Source organism: Castor canadensis, chromosome 5 (assembly GCF_047511655.1).
Source record: "Castor canadensis chromosome 5, mCasCan1.hap1v2, whole genome shotgun sequence".
Taxonomy (NCBI): domain Eukaryota; kingdom Metazoa; phylum Chordata; class Mammalia; order Rodentia; family Castoridae; genus Castor; species Castor canadensis.
The window spans coordinates 101,609,504-101,630,941 of NC_133390.1; the positions used below are offsets into that span (position 1 = coordinate 101,609,504).

Sequence of the window (21,438 nt, forward strand, 5' to 3'; positions counted from 1 at the left end):
ATCTTTATAACATTGCATAATATTTAAGATTAAAGCAAGCGAAGTGTCTTTATATAAAGAACTGTTTTGCTTCTGGTTTCTGTAGCACAAGATTCGTGATTTTGTAAGTTTTAAGTTACACAGCTTTCTATTTTTTATATATCTATCATTAAACTTTCATTGGGTCAGTTAGCATCTACAATTGTCTTACTTGGCACTTTTAAACTTTTTGGCTTCAAGAATCCCTCATTTTATTCTACAGTGTCATTCTCTGAGTATAATAGATTTCTTTAAATTTGGGGGTTAAAAGCTTTATAATCCACTTTTAATTTTTCATTATCTTTCTGAACTAGTGTTCAGTGTTTCACATGTGATTGAAACTATAATGAAAATGCTGGTTGTGTTTATTGATTTTGTGATTATTGACATATATTTCCTAGCATTTATTAAATGCTTTTTTAGACTTGTAGTGAATTATCTTTGTTATCAAGGAGGTCTTCATCTAACATGAAAGATAAGGTGCATTAAAGTATTTTTAGTAAAAATCTATATGAAACTTTTGCTGTATTCATTTAATGTATGAACAATGTGTGTTTGAGAAATAATAGCTCAGTTCTACAAATATTTGAGAGTTTACTGAGTTCAATTATAAGGAATTGAAAATTATTTCTGTTAAACAACACTTTGTAATGATTCATGGCATACTGTTTTTCACTCTACACTATATAGAATTACTTAATGAACCCATTTTTATTCTTTCTTTTGTTGTACTTGTTTTCCAGTGTTTATACCTCTGATATTTAGCATGTAATAATTATTCAACATTTACAAAATAACAAAAACCCAAATATATGGTTAAAAAAAAGGAAAAATGGAAGAATAAATAAAAATCCCTGCCCATACAAATATCACAATTAAGATGGAATGTGAAAGCAGGGATGGGTCTAAAACATGATGGGAATACTGGGCGGAGGTAGAGGTCTTGAGTCCTAGACTCAGGAGTCTTGGTATGTTTCATTTGGTGAGTAGAATTCTGTGCTCCCTTACAGTGTTTGAGTAGTAGGACTGCAAGATTAAGATAATGATTTATAATGATCAATCCTGTCCAAATATCCAGTGCCTATGGAATTAATAGAGTATACATCAAGTAGTTGTAAACAGTTTTGATCATGTAACACAGGTAGAAAGAAAGACTTTGAGCATGGACTTCCTACACATATACTTTTATTTATTTATGTACTTACTATCTTACTAAAATCATGTGCATTATAAAATAAAGTATGAAAAATAATGTGGAAAATGATGTTTTCTACTTCCCAGTGACTATCTGAGATCCCCTGGGCATGCATGTATGAATGCCACTTTGAAGGTCACTGGTGTAGAGCAGAGAAACTATTTGGAAGACTGTGAAAAGAATCTAGAAATCACATGGAAGGAGTCTTAATTGGAATGGAAGCAGAAGAAATAGAAAGAGAAATATGAAATATAAAATAGTAAGAAAAGAAAGAAGGAAGCCAAACCTATAATTGACATTATAGGCTAGATTGACTAAGAGCATAAAAAAAGGAGAAAGAAAAGTCTGGGGCATAAATTTATAATATTGTTTTAATTTTTATGTGATAGTTGAGGCTGAACAAGTGTGTCCCTAAGAATTTATATAAATAAGAGGGTGAGAAAAATAAAGCTCAAGGGAAGCCAGTGTGCAGAGTAGGGTAGCAAAGAACTTGGATATTTACTCAGTGTGTTTTATATCAGTTAATAATTTAGCTGCTTTTCCTTCTTATATCATTTAGTACTTATATCACTCCTAAGAGGCAGCTAATTATTGTAGTTCCACATCAAAGAAGTCAAGTGTTAAGGTTAAGTATCAAGGCTAAGATTTGAAATGCAGGTTGCCAGTGAAGATAGACTGAGAAGAAAAGGAATAACAGGAATGGAATCAAAGTGGTATGATTTCATAGAAGATGAAAGTAAATAAATGAAGGCACTTTTAGAAAATATGGAGCTGTCAATATAATCAATACATTGTGTAGTGAAAAATGTGTTGAACGTTGATTTAGTCCAGAGCTTCTTACAGCGGCAATTTTGCTTTCCAGGGGACACTTGCCAATGTTTGAAGGCATTTTCAGTTGTTACCACTGAGAGAATTCTTTTTGGTTGTTTTTGATAAAGGAATTTAGCAAATACAAGTTAGGGATGTAGCTAAACATCTTATAATGAACTGGACAGCCCCCTCTACAAAGGGTTATTTGGCCCAAAATATCACTAGTGCTTCAGCAATCCTGTGTTAGATTAAAATTCTTACTTAGAAAGTTTTGCTCTGACATCTTAGGCAAGTAATTTTGAATGTACCTTTCCACATTTGTAAACTTAACATGTTTGTAATTACATCATAGAGTTTTAGTAATGTTACTTCAAGATCATATTAAAATGTCCACATTTGGAAAATAAGACTATTAAAAGAACTAAGTTTAATGATTGGCTTATTATTAGATGTGAACATAGATTTCAAGTAGCTGAAAAGGAAAAGGTAGGAGGCTAATAAAAACTATTGTTGCAGCGAACACAAGAGCAGAGAATGGTATTTTAAGAGTTCAACGGGATCAAGGGATAACTTTATTATATGGTTTTTAGGGGAAATGAGATGAGCCAGTTTATAGGCTGAGGAAAGGGTATGCAAGCAGGGGAAAGATTGAAGATGCAGATGCGAGAAGTACCAGTTGTGAGTGTGGCATTTGAGGAGGCGAGTCATTAAAGAAGTCTTCACCAGGAAGAGAGAGCACATTTTCTCTGAGGAGAGCAAAACACATGGAAATAAAACCAAACTTTAGAGGTTGGGTCTAGCAGGTGGTCAGGGGTAGACACTGTGGAAAATTATCATAGGAAGATGTGAACATTCTTAGTAAAGATGAAGGCGGTGTCATATGTCATATGTTCAGGTGAGGACAGGAAACGGGATGAATGTGAGTTCTTGAGAAGAGAGAAGATTTGGAGTAGCTACTTTGGGAAGCATGATTGGGGCTTAGCAGCAAATGAATAAATGATTCACTGGGGTTATTTAGTATGAATTTATAGGAAAACCCACAGTATCATTTCATGACAGTAGTAGGTAAATGTGGGAGAAAGAAGAGAAGGAGATAAGGTGATTAAGGTGAGCACGAAAAAAAAAGTTTGGGAGTTTGAAGTTGTGACCATTCAGAATGCTGCTTAGGTACAAGGTTTGGTCACAATGGTAGGGTGACTGAAGATGTTCACAGTAGTCAGCAGGCATGTTAAGGGTATGATGTCAGGTAAATGTGGGCATTGAAGTATCCACGGTTATCAGTCAGAAATGAGAGCGAGAGCAGTACTGAGAAGATTGCTGAAGTTGAAGTGGGAGATGATCCTAGATAATGGAGGTAATAAGTGGGTGATGGGGACAATCATTTGCTGAATGGTGACAGTGGACCTGTATTCCAGAAGCAGTGCTCAGGAGCAAACAGGGAGCATTTTTTTGTTCTTTCTTGGAGAGTGAAAGGGAACGAGAAAAGAACAAGTTCCTCTGGACAGTACTATGGAGCAAGGTGTGTTTAAGGAAAGGTAATTTTCAGTTAATGTGAGCTTTTGGTTGCAACATTTTGGAAAGATTTAAAGCACAATATACTGAAGGAGCTTTTCATAGGGTTGTATGGAATGGTAGGGGAGCCTGACTGAAAAATGGCAAATGTTCAGTAGTTAATGTACAGTAGTTGAGAATATCTGCCAGGGTGGCTTGTGGGAGGATTTAGGACCCTATGTAGCAGATTAAGGCATCAGTGGGAGTGTGCAGGCATTTGTGAATGCCAGGGAGATTGAAGACCACAGCATGGTTTGACTGCAATGGCTCAGATGATGTGACTGTGTAGATCCAACTAACCTGCCCAGGCCCCTGAAAAATCTCTTCTTTAACACCTACTGGTGGAGGCATAAGTGGATTAGTAAGGATAGGCTTTAGTATATGCAATTCCCAATGTTTCAGATGCACACATATATACATATACATGTACATATGTTCATGTGTGTGCACATACACGTGCACTTGTGTGTCCTTGGTCTAACCCTACTCCATCACCCAACCTTTTCTCAAACAGACAACAATTTGTCTTGATGAGGAAATTCTATTTGCCTAAAAATAGCAGCTAGCAGCTTTTTCTCTGATATGTTTATACAATTTGAATAATGTGAAGTAAATATGACTACATTCATAAGACAGAAAAATAGTCATAGCAATAAAAAGAAATTATAAAATTTCCTTCATAATTGTTTCATTTTGCTTCCATATATCTATCCAGCCTGATCAAGTAGCTTATAACCATCCAGATCATATTGCAATTCAGATGTATCATTAAAGTAATCATATTGGATAATTTGGTTATGAAAAATGAGATTAAATTATCTGTAACTTGGATAACATTTCCAACTTAAAAATAAAAGTGTGATTCATATAAAAGTTGACTATTTCAATCTTAATTTTCTTTTCTGCTGCATTTGGTACAGAAAACATCTGAGCAGCTACTTCAGAAAATGTGAACAATAAGCGCCTCTTTGAAGCAAAACCACAGAGAATAATTAGGTCTGAATTTTCAAAGATGACTGCATTTGGTAGAGCCATAGACACAGAGGCAGTCATTGTTCTCATCTCATGTACAAATTGAGCAATTGAGCATGCAAATTGCAAATTGAAAACTGGGTATGGATTGACAGTGTCTATATAAATGCACATCTTCCTCTGGGCTCATTTGTGTACTTTAAATGTTGGTTTTAGCAAGACCAAGGAGAATATGTTCAATTGGCAGGTCTGCTTTATTTCCTAAAGTGTTAAGATCCAAGAATGTTAAGTGATTATTTGAATATCCGGTAGTGAATCTTACTAATTTAATTTTTATGGTTACAACAAAGAAAAGCCAGGGATCATAAATAATATATTGAAGTTTAAGGCTATGATGCAAAAAACATGTGGTTCTCTAAATTGGGCAAACAAGATAATAATACTGGCTTCTGTAATTAAGTAAGCCGAGTAGCTCAGTCACAATCCTGTTTGGATTCAATCTCTACAAATATTAGACTTTATGTACTTCAGAAGCAGCAGAGATAGAAAAGAGTTCACTGGACCTTCACAGCATATGGATGCTAGCATGTTCTTAAAGTCATTTCATGAAGATGTATGAGGACTTTTGTTTCAAAAATTTCTGGTGTTTTTTAAAAGTTAGTTTGTATATTCAGTATTTGCAAATTTTACTTTCTTTTAAAAATAAAATTACTATAAAGCTTATAAAAGCTTTAATGATGATCTTGTTAATTTTATATTATTCTTTCATAATAAAATTTTGCATAAATTGTACCAAATGGTACAAATTCCTAATGTTTTTGTTAGTAATTTAATTTTCATTGAATAGAAGAATATATTTCTGACAAATAATATCTATTTCATTAATACAGCTTTCTGCTGGAAAGGTGAAATTAAAATTACTGAAGCAGCAGATTCAAGGTAAACAGTTTACCAATGTATTGTTAGATACTAAAGATATATTTCATTTTCCTTCACCTTTGAAATACGCATAAGGCTAAAGTACTAGGATCTCCCATGTAGCAGAAACATTCTAAATGCTCAAATGTTGACATTTTGGTTTTCAAAATAAATTTTACTCAAATTTTTGGTCAAAAATGCCAACTTAGAATATAATTAGTATAATAACTCCTTACAAAGTGAGGACTCTCATAACACTGTTCCTTAAAGTTTGTTGATATAATCTTTAAATCATTAAGAGAATGTAGGAATATAAAACTATAAATTAAAATATCATTCTGGGAAATGAAAAGAACAAGAAGTTGCTTTATATTTTAATATATTATTGTAAAATAGCAAAACCACAAAATAAAATTTGAATTCGTAATGATCTCAAAGGAAATAAGATTTTTAAAAACTTTATATTTTTCCATTTACTTACATGTGAATACATTGCTTGGGCCACATCTCATCTCCCTGCCACTGGCGGGCAGAACCTGTTCCACCCTTTTCTTCTCTGATTTTGTTGAAGAGAAAACATAAGAGATAATAAGAAAGACATAGCATTTTTGCTAGTTTGAGATAAAGATAGCTATACAGAGAGATTACTAGTGTTACTTCCATGCACATATACATTGCAACCCACATTGGTTTGTCTCTACCAGACCTCTTCACTACAGGAAATAAGGTATTTTCATGTAGGATAAACAGATTAATTTTAAATGATTCACATTGTTTGGCAGAATAAATTTTAGAACTAAATATGTAATGTGATATTTATGTGAATATATTTATTATAAATATACTGTATTATACACATACAGAACTTTTTCTATGTGTACTTCAGTTTGATCTAGAAATGGGAAAATGCTGTACGAATTCTGTCAAGAGTATGGTTTTTAGCATTCTCTAAGTCTATGTGCTCAGTTCAAATGAGTTTTAAGCAGTGCGCCCATGGGAGGATATGAATGGCCCTGTGCTCACGGGCGCTCCTAAGGGTTGCTATGGGCTCTGCAGATTAGACTTGACTTTATACCATTCTTTTTGGGTAATTTATATTTAAATATTATTTGATAATTTAGAAATGTATATAGTATCATTACTTTATTAATCTGAAAACTAAACATCATATTTTAAAATGATTGGTCTGACTTTATTTTTCTTCTAGAGCCATGGAAAGAACCAGTTAATTATAAAATGGCAAATTCTTCCAGAAGTGAAAAACCTAAGATAAAAAGGAAGGTTTGTGGACAGTGTGAGAACAAAGATGCTCTACTAGTATGTACACTATAATAAACAGAGCTCTCACATGGCTTTGTACACCTCTCCCAACTTAACCTGCTTTCGTAGCCATGTACTTTTTTTTTTTTTTTTTGGTACTGTTACTATGGGTGACATGCGTATGCTGGTGAACAACACCAACGTCTGCACATGGTCACTGAATCTTGTCCTCTCATTCTTGTTTAAGAATGTCACTTTAAATCTTGTCTTCTCTTTTTTCAGTCATTCCTGTCAACAGCATGCAACAGTATCTCCCATCGAAAATCCAAACCCAAACCAAACTTTAACAAAAATTCTTCTTGACCTTCAGATCTCCTTCTGCACCTATTGTAATAAAACTCCTCTGAAAAATTGTGCATTCTTGCTGGCCATATATTCTCCCCGCCCATTCTCCATTATTTTTCTTAAGGTGTGGTCTACTTACTATGAAATGGGCAGATCTAAAATGTATAACAGATGCCTTTTGGCAAGCTATATAGCCCCATATCAATATACAGAAGCCGGGTACTTGTGGCTAACGTCTGTAATTCTACCTACAATGGAGGCAGAGATCAGGAGGACTGAGGTTCAAAGCAAATAGTTCATGAGACCATACATTGAAAATACCCAACACAAAAACAGGGCTGGTGGAGTGACTCAAGTGGTAGGGTGCCTGTCTAGAAAGCATGAGGCTCTGAGTTCAAATCCCAGTAATGACAGAAAAAAAAAAGGGCTACTCTAACCCCAGAAAGTTTCCTGGTGTCTCTTCCAATCCATTCCTACCAGAGGACACTGTTGTTCTGATTTCTAGCACCATAGATTTAGTGATGCCTATTTTGAACGTTATTTAAATGGAATGGTACAGTATATGTATATATTGACCTGTTTGCTCCACATAGAGATTAATCCATGTTGCTAAATTTATTAGCAGCTTTTTAATTTGTATTACTGACTAGTCTTCCACTGTATGGTTGTACCACAATTTGTTTATCCAGTCACATGTCAAATGACTTTAGGGTGGTTTCAAAGTTTTTTGTTTCTAGGTATAGGCTGCAATTTCCTATGTCTCTCTCTCTCTCTCTCTCTTTATTATATATATATACATATATATATATTCATTCTTCTCTTAAAAGTTATTAAGTGTGACAGGTGCCGGTGGCTCATGCCTGTAATCCTAGCTACTCAGGAGGCGGCCATCAGGAGGATTGTGGTTCAAAGCCAGCCTGGGCAAATAGTTTCTGAGACCCTATCTCGAAAATACCCATCACATAAAAATTGCTAGTGGAATGGCTCAAGGTGTAGGCCCTGAGTTCAAACTCCAGTACCACAAAAAAAGATGTTATTAAGTGAAACTGAAAAAAGTTCAGATAATAATGCTTTCTGATGGCTGTCTAACTTTTCATTGGCACCAGTTTTTTAAACAGTAGAAAAATTGTGGTTAGATATGCATAACACAAAATTTTCCATCTTAGCAATAACAGTATAGTTTGGTGGCACTAAGTACATTTGTCTTCTTAACCTTCCAACACTATCATCCATCCACATAACTCTTAAAAAAGCTGAACCTCCGAAAGCAATGCTAGGAATCTCTCTGTACAGCTCTTTGTTTAACTCAACTGGCAAAAATGCTTTGTCTTCTTTATTATGCTTATGTCTTTTCTTCAACAAAATTAGAGATAAGGGCAGAACAGTTTCTGCCTGGAAGTGAGGGGAGAGAGGGGGAGAGGGTAGGGGAGGGGGGAAGGGGGGAGAAATGACCCAAACAATGTATGCACATGTCAATAAATGAATAATAATAAAAAAAGCTAAACCTCTAACCCACTAAACAATAACACCATTCTTCTCCCCAAAGCCCTAGCAAACACTTTTTGCCTCTATGGATTTGAATACTCTAGGTACCTCATTTAAGTGGAATCATACAGTATTTTGTCTTTTTGTAACTGACTTATTTCACTTAGCATAAAGTCCTGAAATTTCAACCATTTTGTAGCATGTACCAGGACTTCCTTTTTAATAACCAAATAAATATTGCTATATATATATGTGTGTGTGTGTATATATATATATATATATATGTGTGTGTGTGTGTGTGTGTGTGTGTATAATGTATATATGCCACATTCATCTATCTATCCATTGATGGATACTTGAGTTAAATTCAAGTTTTGGCTGTTGTAATACTGCTATGAATATGAGTATACAAATATATCTTCAAAACTGTTTTTAGATTTTTTTAAAACATATTCTCTGAAGTATTCTTCTCTCTCGAACACTATTTATTCAGTCTTGGGTCTTCACTGCTATCCACCAATTGTTCCTATCAAGTTTGGCAGTGATTTCCACATTCTTAAATACCACATTCAATTCTCAGTTCTTATCTTAATCTATTAGGAATATATGGCACACTACCCTTTCCTCATCTTGACTTTCTTCCTGAAGCTTCCTCTGGGACACCTTGCTACCTTGTTTAAGAGACTGGTTTTTGCTGGTTTCTTGATCTCTTAATGTTGGTATAACACCGAGCTCAGTTCTTGGGCCTCTCCTCTAACTTATCTGTTCTTATTCTTTAGGAAGCTTTATGTACCCCTTTGGCCTTAAAGGGCACATCTGCATAGATGATTCCCGAATTCACATATCTACCCCATACCTCGTCCCCAAAATTTTAACTCAAACAACCTACTTACCACTTCTGCCTGGAATCCTAATAGGCATCATTGATTTAACATGTTTAAAACTGAGCCCTTAATTTCTTTCCAACAAATATTTTTCTCTCCCAGTTTCCTCACATCAACAAATATCAATGCGTGTTACCTACTCTGGCAGCTTTTCAGGAAAACAGCGAAAGCTGGGTTTTAATCTCTAGGTTTGTAAAGATATTTCATTCATTTACATAACATTTTTGTCACCACTTAAAGTGTTTGTTTATTTTCCATGTAACTACAATGTAAGTTTCACAAGATTAGAGGTTTGTGTTATTTACTCTGTGTGCCCACCACTTAGGCTATGCTTTCAGTGTAGTGGGTACTCAACAATCACTTGTTGAATGAATCTTTTCTTTAGTTTTATCTCATAATATAAACTTCCCCTTCATTTAGAAGGTACAGTGATTTTTTTGAAATTTAAAATACTCTCTGTGTGTGTAGTATGTGTGCATGTGTGTGTATGTGAGAGAGAGAGAGAGAGAGAGAGAGAGAGAGAAAGAAAGTAGTTTTCCCTGAATAATTTTATGATTAAAATTAATACTCTGAGTTTAATTAAAACTTCTTTTAAACAAGCCTAAGACTTGCTTTAAATCAGAAATGATTTGTGGATAAGTTCTTCAAAACCATAACATAATCTACACTTATATGTTATCATTATATATAATCACCATACTGTGCATTAGCACACCAAAACTTCTTACTTCATCTAACTATAATTTAGTGTGCCCTCATCAACCTCTGCCCATCCTTCCTTTTCTCTTACCTAGTCCTTACAGTCTCTGGTTCTACTCTCAACTTCTGTGAGATCAACTTTTTTAGATTCCACATATGGGTGAGATCTTGGGGTACTTCTGTTTCTGAGCTTGGCTTATTTCACTTGTCAAAATGATGTCCAGTTCTGTCCATATAGTAGCAAATGACAGGATATCATTCTTTTTATGGCTGAATAGTATCCCATCTGGATGGTATCCTATTCTCTTTTTCCATCAGTCAATAGGTACTTGGGTTGTGTACATTTCTTAGCTGTGGTAAATAATGATACAATGAACACGGGAGTGCAGATGTGTCTTTGACATACTGATTTCATTTCCTTTGGACATTTAGCCAGCAGTGTGATTGCTGGATCATATGGTAGTACTAGCTTTCCTTTTTTGAGGATCTTTCTTATTATTCTCCATACTGATTATACTAACCTACATTCCTGTCATCAGTGTTCAAGGGTTCCCTTTTCTCCATATCCTCACCAGCACTTGTTATCTTTAGTCTTTTTGGTAATGGCCATTATTACTAAGATAGGATGATAATCTCATTGTGGTTTTGATTTACATGTCCCTGATGGTTGGGGATCCTGAACATTTTTTTTTCATATAGCTATTGGCCATTTACCGTCTTCTCTTGGAAAATGCACATTTGGGTCTATTGCCCATTTTTTATTGGGTTATTCTGTTTTAGAGCTCCTTATGTATTTTTATATATTGAGCTCCATATGTATTCTGGATATCAACTGCTTATCAGATGTATGGCTTCCAAATTTTTCTTCCTTGCTATTGGTGGTCTCTTCTCTCTGTTGTTTGTTTCCTTTCTGGTGCAGAAGCTTTTTACTTTGATGTAATCTCATTTGTTTGTTTTTGCTTTTGTTTCCTGTTATTTTAGGCTCTTGTTCAAATAATCCTTGACCATTCAAATGTCCTGAAACATTCCCTCTGTGTTTTCTTTCAGTAGTTTTATAGTTTTAGGTCTTATATTTAAGTCTGTAACTCATTTTATGTTGACTTTTGTACTTGGTGAGAGATTGGAGTCTACTTTCATTCTTCCATATGTGTATATATGATTTTTATAAAAGACTATTTTTCTTCTAGTGTATGTTTTTAGAACCTTTCTCAAAAATTTATGGGCTCTGGATGTATGGGTTTACTTTGAGACTCTTCATTCTCTTCAATTGCTTTATGTATGAATTTTTTCAAACCATGTTTTTTTTTTCATTTATTCACATGTGCATACATTGTTTGGGTAATTTCTCCCCCCATCCTTCCCCTCCTTCCCCCCGCCTCAGTTCCAGGCAGGCCTTGTTCTGCCCTATCACTAATTTTGTTGAAGAAATGACATAAGCATAATAAGGAAGACAAAGCGTTTTTGCTAGTTCAGTTAAGGATAGCTATACAGAGAGATTCCTACTATTGGTTTCATGTACCCATGTGTTACGACCCATGTTGATTCAACTCTAACTGATCTTTATGTTGGCTCCTGATCCCCTGTTCATGATAACCTCTGTCGTTCTAAGGTCTCTGTATTAGTTCCTCTGGTTTTGATTATCACAGTTTTGTAGTATATTTTGAAGCCAGGTAGTGTAATGCCCCTCGCCTTTTTCATTTGATCAAGTTGCATTTGACTATTTTTGGGAGTTTTAATGATTCTATGCAAACTTAGGAATGTTTTTTTCTGGTTCTGTGAAGAATGCCACTGGTATTTTGATAGGGGATTGCAATGAATTCATAGATTGCTTTGGGTAGTCTGTATATTTTAATAACATTGATTTTTCTAATGCAAAAACATGAGATGTTTATTTTTATGACTTCTTCAGTTTCTACATTTTTATGTCTTCTTCAATTTATTTTGGCAATGTTTTATAGTTTTTGTAATAAAGATCTCTCAATTCTTTGATTAAATTAATTCCAAGGGATGATTTTATGCAATTGTGCATGGGATTGCTTTCTTTGTTTTTATGTTGGGTAACTGGCTATTGGCATAGAGTAATACTACTGATTTTTGGATATCAACTTTGTATCCTGCATCTTTGTTCAATTTATTACTTTAAAAGGGTTTTTTTGATAGAGTCTTTGATGTTTTCTATATAAAAGATCATGTTATGTGCAGTGACAACTTGACTTCTTCTCTTATAGTTTGGATTCCCTTTAGGTATTTGTCCTGTCTGATTGCTGTGGCTAGCCCTTCCAGTTCTATGTTGAATAAAATTGATAAAAGAAGCTATCTATGTCTGGCTTTAGGTTGTAGGGAGGCAGATTCTGGGTTTCCCCAATTCATTAGGAAGTTAGTTGCTAGATTATTGTATGTGGCCTTTTTTATGTTGAGGTATATTCTTTCTATATGCAATTTGTTCAGTATCCTCTTCTGGAAGGGATGTTGAGTTTTACCAAATATCTTTTCCCTACTATTGAGATGACCATATAATTTTTATTTTTCATTCTGCTAATGTAGTATAACACATTTAATGATTTGCATATGTTGATCCATCCTTGTTTCTTGGTATTAATCTCCCTGAATCATAGTGAGTAATCTTTTGAATTTGCTATTTTATTCAGTTTGCTAGTATTTTATTCAGTCTGTTTATCAAGGATATTGAGCTACAATTTTCTTTGTTGTGTGACCTTGTTTATTTTTGGTATCAGATTAATAGAATTTGTTTAGAAATATCCCCTCTTTGATATTTTTTGGAGTAACTTAAGAATTGTTATTAATTCTTCTGTAAATGTTTGGTAAAATTCAGGAGTTAAACAGTCTGGTGCTGGCCTTTTCTTTTATAGAAGTCTTTTTATTACTGATTTAAATCTCATTACTTTTTGTTGGTCTTTTCAAGTTTTCTGTTTTCTTCATCACTCAGTGTTGGTAAGGTCTATGTGCACAGGACTTTATCCATTTCTCCTGGGTTATCTAATTTGTTGGCATATACTTGTTCACAACAACTTCTAATGATATTTTGTATTTCTGTGGTACAATTTGTAGTCTCTCCCTTTTCATATTTTGATGTTATTTATTTAAGTCTCTTCTCTTTTTTTCCTTTAGTCTAGCTGAGTTCTTCTTAAAAACTATGGAACTTGTACAGTATGACATAAGTAATAGGGCTTAACATAGAAATAAAAGATTTTTTTTTATAGAGAAGGTAAAGTAAGAAGAAGGAAATACCAAATGAGATAAATGGCACATGCCTTTGCTGGAAAGCAGATGAGAGTAACAATGTTATATTTTTATTAGTGTATACTAACTACACAGAATAAGTACAGTTAACCGTGGTAATTCCATACATGCATATAATGTGCTTTGATCATATTCATGCCCTCTAATACTCTTTCTTAAAAAGGATTTTCTTTGATTTTAAATGAAAATGTTATTCCATGATAAATGATAAACCATTTACAAATCATGTTAGAATGAAGTATATCATAGTGTTGTTAAATTTTGAGGTTATCTTTTGTTCTTAACTTCTATCATTGTGCATGATTTTGGTGACTGCAAAACAGGAATACATATATCTCACTGATATTCACCAGGGAGAATTGTATGTTTGTTGGAGTTAGAGGTTTGCATTTTGAAAGTTCAAACCTCATCTTTCCCCGTTATTAGGTATCTGGCCTTTAGCCACAAATACCTATGTCTATATCACAAAGTTACTGATAAAATAAGTTGATGCATTGAAGTATTTAGTATGTGTATGACACATGCAGAGGAGACAATAACTTAATAATTTGTTCAATTTTGTTTTTGGCACATTATCTTATGATATGATGGCATTTGCTAATATTGGTGGCAAAGATAAAATCCAAAACTTCCCAAATTCTTATTTTTCAAAGAAATTACAGTGGCTTTATGCTGAGTCTTTATGACAAAAATAAGGATAGTTTAAAGTATAGATTAATTTGGCATATGTGGATAACTTAATTAAACTCAAGGGCATTCTGAAGACGTAGTACAACTGATCTGGAATTCATCAAATCAACAAGATATTTCTTAAAATGGCACTTGGGAATTCCATCATCAAAGCAGCGCATGTGGTGGAATGGCATCCTGATCCACATTTTCATTATGTTTCTGCCAGTTGGCGGTCATTTTAACCCAATTTAAATCCAAATATGCTTGTATAACAAAATATGTACGCTTACTCTGCAACTCTAGCTTTGATCTTCCAGTCTGCAAATATCTATTTGGCTACTTTCATTAAAAATCTGTTAACAAAGTCTTGGCATAGAATTATATGCTGAATCTGATTTTCAGTTCTCTGTATCATTCTGTATTATAGAAATTGGCAAATACATATGAGAAATAATATTATCAAGTATGTTAAATAAAAATTGTGCAGAATACATTTTGAAATCTATATTAATACAAATGCTTATGTGAAATTATAGTTTTAAAACTTGTTTTACACTTAAAAATTTTGCAATTAGGATATTTTAAATCATGATTTCTCTGAGAGACTGTAGCTCTTGAAGCAAGAGTAGAAAGGGTTTCCATGTGGTGATAGTGTTTATTTTTCTATTTCTTAAATAACAGATCCAGTTCTACGTAGTTAATCACATTTGAAAAAATTCATTAGGATTCTGAGAAACACTAGGGCATTCAATTATTTGAAATATTAAACTTAATTTTGTTACAGTTTTTAATCAAGATTTTTCAATAAAGGATTAGTGCTGCAATTAATGGCCAGTGGTTGACTTAATTACCATTTATGTTTCTCATGGTTAAAGCTTGAGCTTTGAGCCAGGCATTGGGGCTGAAATTCTGGCTCCACCATTAGGTTATATGACTGTGGCGAATTCTCAATTTTTATGTTCCTTTCTTACCTTAAATTCTCAATAGAGATACAATCATTTTTCTAACCTTAAAAGGGTTTTGTGAGGATGAAGTGAGATTGAACATATGCAGCTTCTAGAACCATGAGCAAGTGCTCATTAAGTAGGTATCGCTAATGTTATTTCATCCTAGCTCCTCTTTTGTGAATTCATTTCAGTTATATAAAATTTCTTATATCTTTAAAGCTTTTTAGAGTTGTCCTAATCATTTTATATTTAATAAACTTGTCTGAGTTATTGTATATAGCCTGTTGTCACGCAGAAACTTTTAATGTAATTTTTAAAAATTAATGAACTTCAGCTTCCTATTGGATGATTTATAATGAGAGTTGAGTCTACTTTGCTATGTCTCATACATCCTCATGCTTTGTTACTCAGTGTGTGGTCTATACCATGTCAGCAGAAGTATCACCTGGGAGCTGCGAGAATGCAGGAAATCACGTTCTCCCCCCACCCCACCTGGCCTACTAAGCCAGAGCTGTTATTGTAACAAAACCCAGGTGATTCGCCTGCACAGTACAGTTAGAGGAGCATCTGTACCCATTTCAGTCTGCCATTAGCCAGTGCAGGCTGAAGAACTTAGCTGTCCTCTTGCCCACCTCACCCAGTTACTTCTTATTTATTATTCTCTGATACTAAGAAAGAAGTAGGGTGGAGAACGGTGGAGACTTCTCTCCAAGTCTTCATGCTTTCTTTTTCATGCTCCTGGTCCTTCTTTGTAACCTGAACCAAACTGAAGAAAATGAGGGATCTTAGCCATTTGTACTGCTATTTACCATGTTGTTGGTGATCTTGCAGCAATGGTAAAACTGCACAGTAGTAATTTCATTTCTGTTAAAAATTCATTTTCTTTTCTCTTTTACTTTCAGTATTACCATCAAAGGTATAGGTATATCACATAACTTATCTGTATATTAAAAATTACATTTTAAAATCATAGAGAAATTAGAAGCTAAATACAAACTTGTTAGTAATCATTTCACTAGTCATAAACGTTGTGGAGAGTATGATCCAATTTAATTCAGGTTTTTTTTCCTTCTGTTTTCTTTCCTTTGAGGGCTCTTGTAAGAATACATTCAGAACTGTATTTTGAGACTCACCCATGAAAGAGCACCTTTCATGGAAGTATATGAGGATTTCTGGAGGGATTCTCTCTCTCTCTCTCTCTCTCTCTCTATCTATATATATATGTGTATATATACATGTGTGTGTGTATATACATATAGTTTGAAATTGTTTCATATAAATCCATACACAAGTCATAAATAAGTCACAAAATAATAAGTCATAAAAAATCATAAAAATGTAAAAAATATTTACCTAGACATATGCTGTTTTTAAAAATCAGGTCAAGAAGTTTAACTTGATGCTATAGAAATTTTATAATTTACTCAGAAACTGCAACTACATAAATGTCTCTAACACACATATCTATCACCTACTTTGCAGCTATTACATTTACTTTGATATCAGAGTAATTAGTATTTATGAGTGAGTTTTTCTTGGGCTTCTCAATTCTGATGATATTTAGGCATGAAATTTTAGATACAAATGTGAGAACAATGACATCTTTATGTAAATATTTACTCAGAAACCTACTGTCTGTCATGTGTATTTCTTTGAAGGTATGCCTTGAATGTGGTGAAGATTATTGTTCAGGATGTTTTGCTAAAATTCACCAGAAGGGGGCACTGAAGCTCCACAGAACAGCACTCTTACAGGTATGACTTTCTAAAATGCTTTATTTGCAGTATATTTATAAAATGTTTCAACATAAAGACACTTACAACATTATCTAGAATTCAGGATGATTTACATTAATTTGTAAAATTGTATTATGCACAGACAGTCTTGACATATACCTTAAATTTATTTTACTGAACACTAATTTAAATGCTATTTTGCTATTTAAAGTGTGTTTTAATATAGTTCCTGAAACACTTAGCTTGATTACAGTCTTTAGATTATGCATTCTATCCACGAACTTGACATTTAAAATTAGACTATATTTTTATCCATTGTGGTTTTAAATGAACACGTGGCTTACTTTAAGTATTGTTTCTATCTAGTGTATGAGTAAAAATTTCTTAGTTTTCCTAAACTCATCTCTCAGGTTTCTGCATTTCTTTTCACATATTAGGACCTTTTATACTCATTGCCCTTTTTAAAAAAATCACCAATCTTTAAGATATCTAAACTCAAACCCTGTTCAATGGCTTTAAAAATTCTAGTTCTTAAGCAATAAATATGGTTAGATATACTGTTATATTTAATGGTGCACTGATTGTCACAGATTTAATTTATTTTACAGTAATTTACTCAATAAGTGTGTATCGAGTACGATCTAGGAAGCAGGGTTGTGCTAGGCAATGACCTCATACAGTGCTAGGACGCGGGAGGTAAAAGCGAGTGAGCTCCAGAGACCTTGTAAAATGCGTTAAGGATTCTTGTAGCTAAAGGGGAGTTGGTGGTCAGATCTGTATTTCAGAAGACCTGGATAGATTTCAATCTTCACATGTCCCTCAGGGTAAATATTACTAGCTCTGAAAGATGCTCATGATGTCAGTTACGATAGTCACAAAACATGTACTAGACCTGACTCATTTTCCCAAGTGTGGTTGGGTTCAAGTCACCATTCAGTGTTCAGACCTTTTAGCAATGCTGTACAGACTACTCCACTGTAAGTTCATAGGAAGGATTTTTCATTCAGTGCTTTATTTATTCAACACATTTTTCTGAGTTGTCACTCAATGAAGTTAAGCACTGTGCTGACTGATAGGGAAGATACAGTGAAGAATGAGACATGCTCCTTTCCTTATCTTCAGTATTTAACCCTCAAAATTTATCTGAGTTTGTTCTCACTCTCTCTCTCTTTCTCTCTCTGTCTCTCTCTCTCTCTCTCACACACACACACAATTTTGATGTGATATGGCTTTCTGTTCTCCAGAAAAGATATAATATGTATCAAATCATTCTTATTAAAAGCAACCCAACATATAGGATGCTTTACAAACATTGAACACTTTTCATTCCATAGTAGCATAATTAAAATCCATCTTATATCTTAAGCTAGAAGAACGTGTTCTTTGTAGTTTACAATCTTACTGTTTGGAAAAGGGAGGGGAGAGGGATGTTAAGGGAATGTAATGGAGTGAACTTGTTCTAAGCACACTATGTGCTGCTATGTCATTATCACAATGAAATCCTGTTTTACTATTAATGTATGTTAATAAAAATAGTAAAAAAAAGATAAAATTCCAAATATAGAAAGATAAGGGAAGTAAAAATGTATATTTTTAACTACACTTTTTTTATAATTAAAAAAATACACCTTTTACATAAACTCCCTCTGGGTTAGGTAAGACCTAGGCATGGGGCACTTATAGCAACCCACAGCCTGTTTTTCCATCTTTATTAAGGTACAGTTGACAGATACCAATTGTATACTTATGGGCTACAATCTGATGTTTTGATATACATAAGCATTGTGAAATAATTGTCCAAATCAAGCTAATAAGCATATCAAAAACTTCATATCACCATTTTCTTGATTTCTTTTTTTTCCTTTTAATTTCTTTTTCTGTGATAAGAACATTTATGGCACTTCCAGCATCACATTTTCTGATTTTGATTGCAGAGGAAGAAAGGTTGATAAGCCACAAATAGTAAAATGGTATTTAAGTTTCCAGTGAATCTCAAATTGTAGAAGACACATTTATCTCTAAATGTTAGCATGAATGAAGTCTATATATATGTGTGTGTACAAAATGCAGTACATATAAAATAATCATGGATCCATGACAGGCTTCTTCAAACACAAGAATTCTTTCATTTATAAAACTAATGTCAAATAATGCTAAAGAACTGTGTCTAACAACAACAACAACAACAACAAAAAAGAACTGTGTCTATATATTTTTTGGTGGTCCTGAGATTTGAACTCAGGGCCTTGTGCTTGCCAGCCATTTTTGGTTAGTTGCTTTTGAGATGGGGTCTTGCTTCAAGACCAGGCTGGCCTTGACTATAGTCCTTCTATTTATGCTTCCCCCCATGTAGCTGGGATGATAGATGCACCACTATGCTCAGTGGTTGGTTGAGATGGGAGGGTCTCATGAACATTGTGCCTGGGCTGGCCTTGCATTCCAATCTTCCTAATCTCTGCCTCCCATGTAGCTGTGAGACACAGTGCCAAACCCAAGAAACATGTCACTAACGTGATGCCTTTGGGTGAGTCCTGGTAAGTGCACTTACTCTTTGGGAAGTGGAATTGTGATACTGGTACTCAGCACAGTATGCACAGACCACCTGTACTGGAAACTAAACCTATACCTTATTTCATCCACTGAGACAGCAATGGAATGAAGTAATTTGAAGCAGACAATATTTTCTGAGTAATTCAAGTAAATTTGTGCATTTATTCATAATACAAAAATTGTGAAAACACTTTTTTCTTTCTATGCTTAGCTTAATTCACTTAAGATTTTCAAGTTTACCCAAGTTGTAGGATTAATTACATTATCTGTTTTTTGAAGGCAGTATTATTTTCCATTGTGTATATAGAGGTGCTTTTATTACAAGGAAAAAGAAAAGTAACTGTGTGGTACTAGATATATAAATATACTATACAGTGATAACCATCACACCATGAGTATCTGTACTTTATGTTTGTATATGTATATCAAAACACCTTGGATACCTTTACATACAATAATGAATGAATAAGTAATACAGTTATTTCAAGCAATTTCAAAATGTTTTACATACATCTTCCCATCTTAGTAAGTAGATCACACTGAATACAGCTTCACCATTTAATAGTGAATCGTTTCCATTATTTTGATTACCTGAGATTGCAACATTTAATAAGAAAGAAGTCTCAAACTGCTCACTGAGTTTGTGTAACTGTACAATCCTCCAGATTTGCTGTTTGGTTAGGACTTTTTCTCAGATCATGGCTTTATTCTTTCTCTGCCATCACTTCTACACTTTAATTATTTCTCTAGTTTTTGCCATTTTATTCCTATCTCTGTCCTTTCTTTATTCTTTTACTTTTTTCAGTCATCTTGCTTTTCCTCTCCCCTTGTTTCCATGGTTCTCCCCTATCTCTTACACACAAGTGCTTTTGTTGCTGAGAGTTGGCCTATTAATGGTCTCTTGATTATGAATGAGTGAATATTTCTGCCTGCATGGCCCTTGTTAACCATGCATATTGTGCTTTTACTTTTTCACTGTTTTGGTAGCTATTGATGTTATGAGGTTATGTTGACTGCTGAATTCATACCTAATCTGAGACATTAAGGCTGACATGTGATAGGTGGACATTAAGCATTACCATATAAAGAGCAAGCATTCTAGGCCAATTTCTGTCATACTTCATATTTTCTAACCTACGATGCAATTTCTGGTTATTATACAGTAGATATATTTAATACTTGTACACAATTTCATCCCTTATTCTACAACCCAGCTTGGCCTGTGACTCAGTTGCTATGGGCCATTTTGTACCAGCTTATCTTGTTTTACTTAATAGATAAATCCCTGAAACATTGAAAGCAACCTAGTTATTACTATTTCCATTTTGACTAACATTACAACTTCAAAGGACTTTTTTTTGATTTATGATTGATTTATACTTGGCAGTGATTCCAAACGTTTCAAGTTTCTTTGCTTTCTTCAACCTCTGGTAAGTAGTTAACTATATGCAAAATAAAACTTAAATATATGATATATTATTTTCCTTTCAATAATAAATGCTCAGGTAGAAGAGACAAGAGAGAATAAAATATTGTAGAAAAACAAAGGGTATTCTGTTGTGAAATATGACATGCATGAGGAGGCTAGATTTAGTAAACTATCAATAAATTATGGTAAGTATCTTTACTTAATTGGAATGAAGATGTTTTGAACTGGAAAGAAGAAATCTTGGGAGGCCAGCCAAGGTAAAAAAAGTTAGCAAATCCTCATCTCAACAAACAAGTTGGGTGTGGTGGTTTACTTTTGTAATACCAGGTATGTGGGAGGCATATGTAGGAGGATTTTCATTCTAGACCAGGTCAGGCAGAAAAGCTAGACCCTATATGAAAAATAATTAAAGAAAAAGTGGCTGGATTGTGTGTCTCGTGGTAGAACACTTGCCCAGCAAGTACAAGGTCCTGAGTTCAAACCCCAATGTCATAAAAAAAAAAGTAAAGAAATTTTGATAAGGGTGATGTTTAATAATGAAAGAAGAGCCCATCAAAGTTGAAATTCCATGTTTTCTGGTATCTTCAAAGAAAGATATGCCTATATAAATGTGGATATGTTGGGTATATTTGTTTGCATGAACAGGCTTATAGGGACCAAACCTCAGGCAATATTATAATTTTTGCTTAGAATTTTATAGCTGATT

General features: G+C 33.9%; 1 protein-coding gene across 5 annotated transcripts in view; it reads left to right on the forward strand.

Annotated features, from left to right (window-relative positions):
• The window catches only part of Zbbx (zinc finger B-box domain containing), a 120,833-nt gene that overhangs the window by 15,441 nt on the left and 83,954 nt on the right, over positions 1–21,438 (forward strand). For 4 of the 5 annotated variants that reach the window (XM_074073853.1, XM_074073854.1, XM_074073855.1 and 1 more), the window contains exons 5-7: positions 5,437–5,485; positions 6,672–6,781; positions 16,676–16,771. In XM_074073853.1, coding sequence (XP_073929954.1) covers positions 5,437–5,485; positions 6,672–6,781; positions 16,676–16,771 — 255 coding nt within the window. The remainder of the gene's footprint in view (positions 1–5,436; positions 5,486–6,671; positions 6,782–16,675; positions 16,772–21,438) is intronic. The other variant, XM_074073857.1, reaches the window with a different exon arrangement.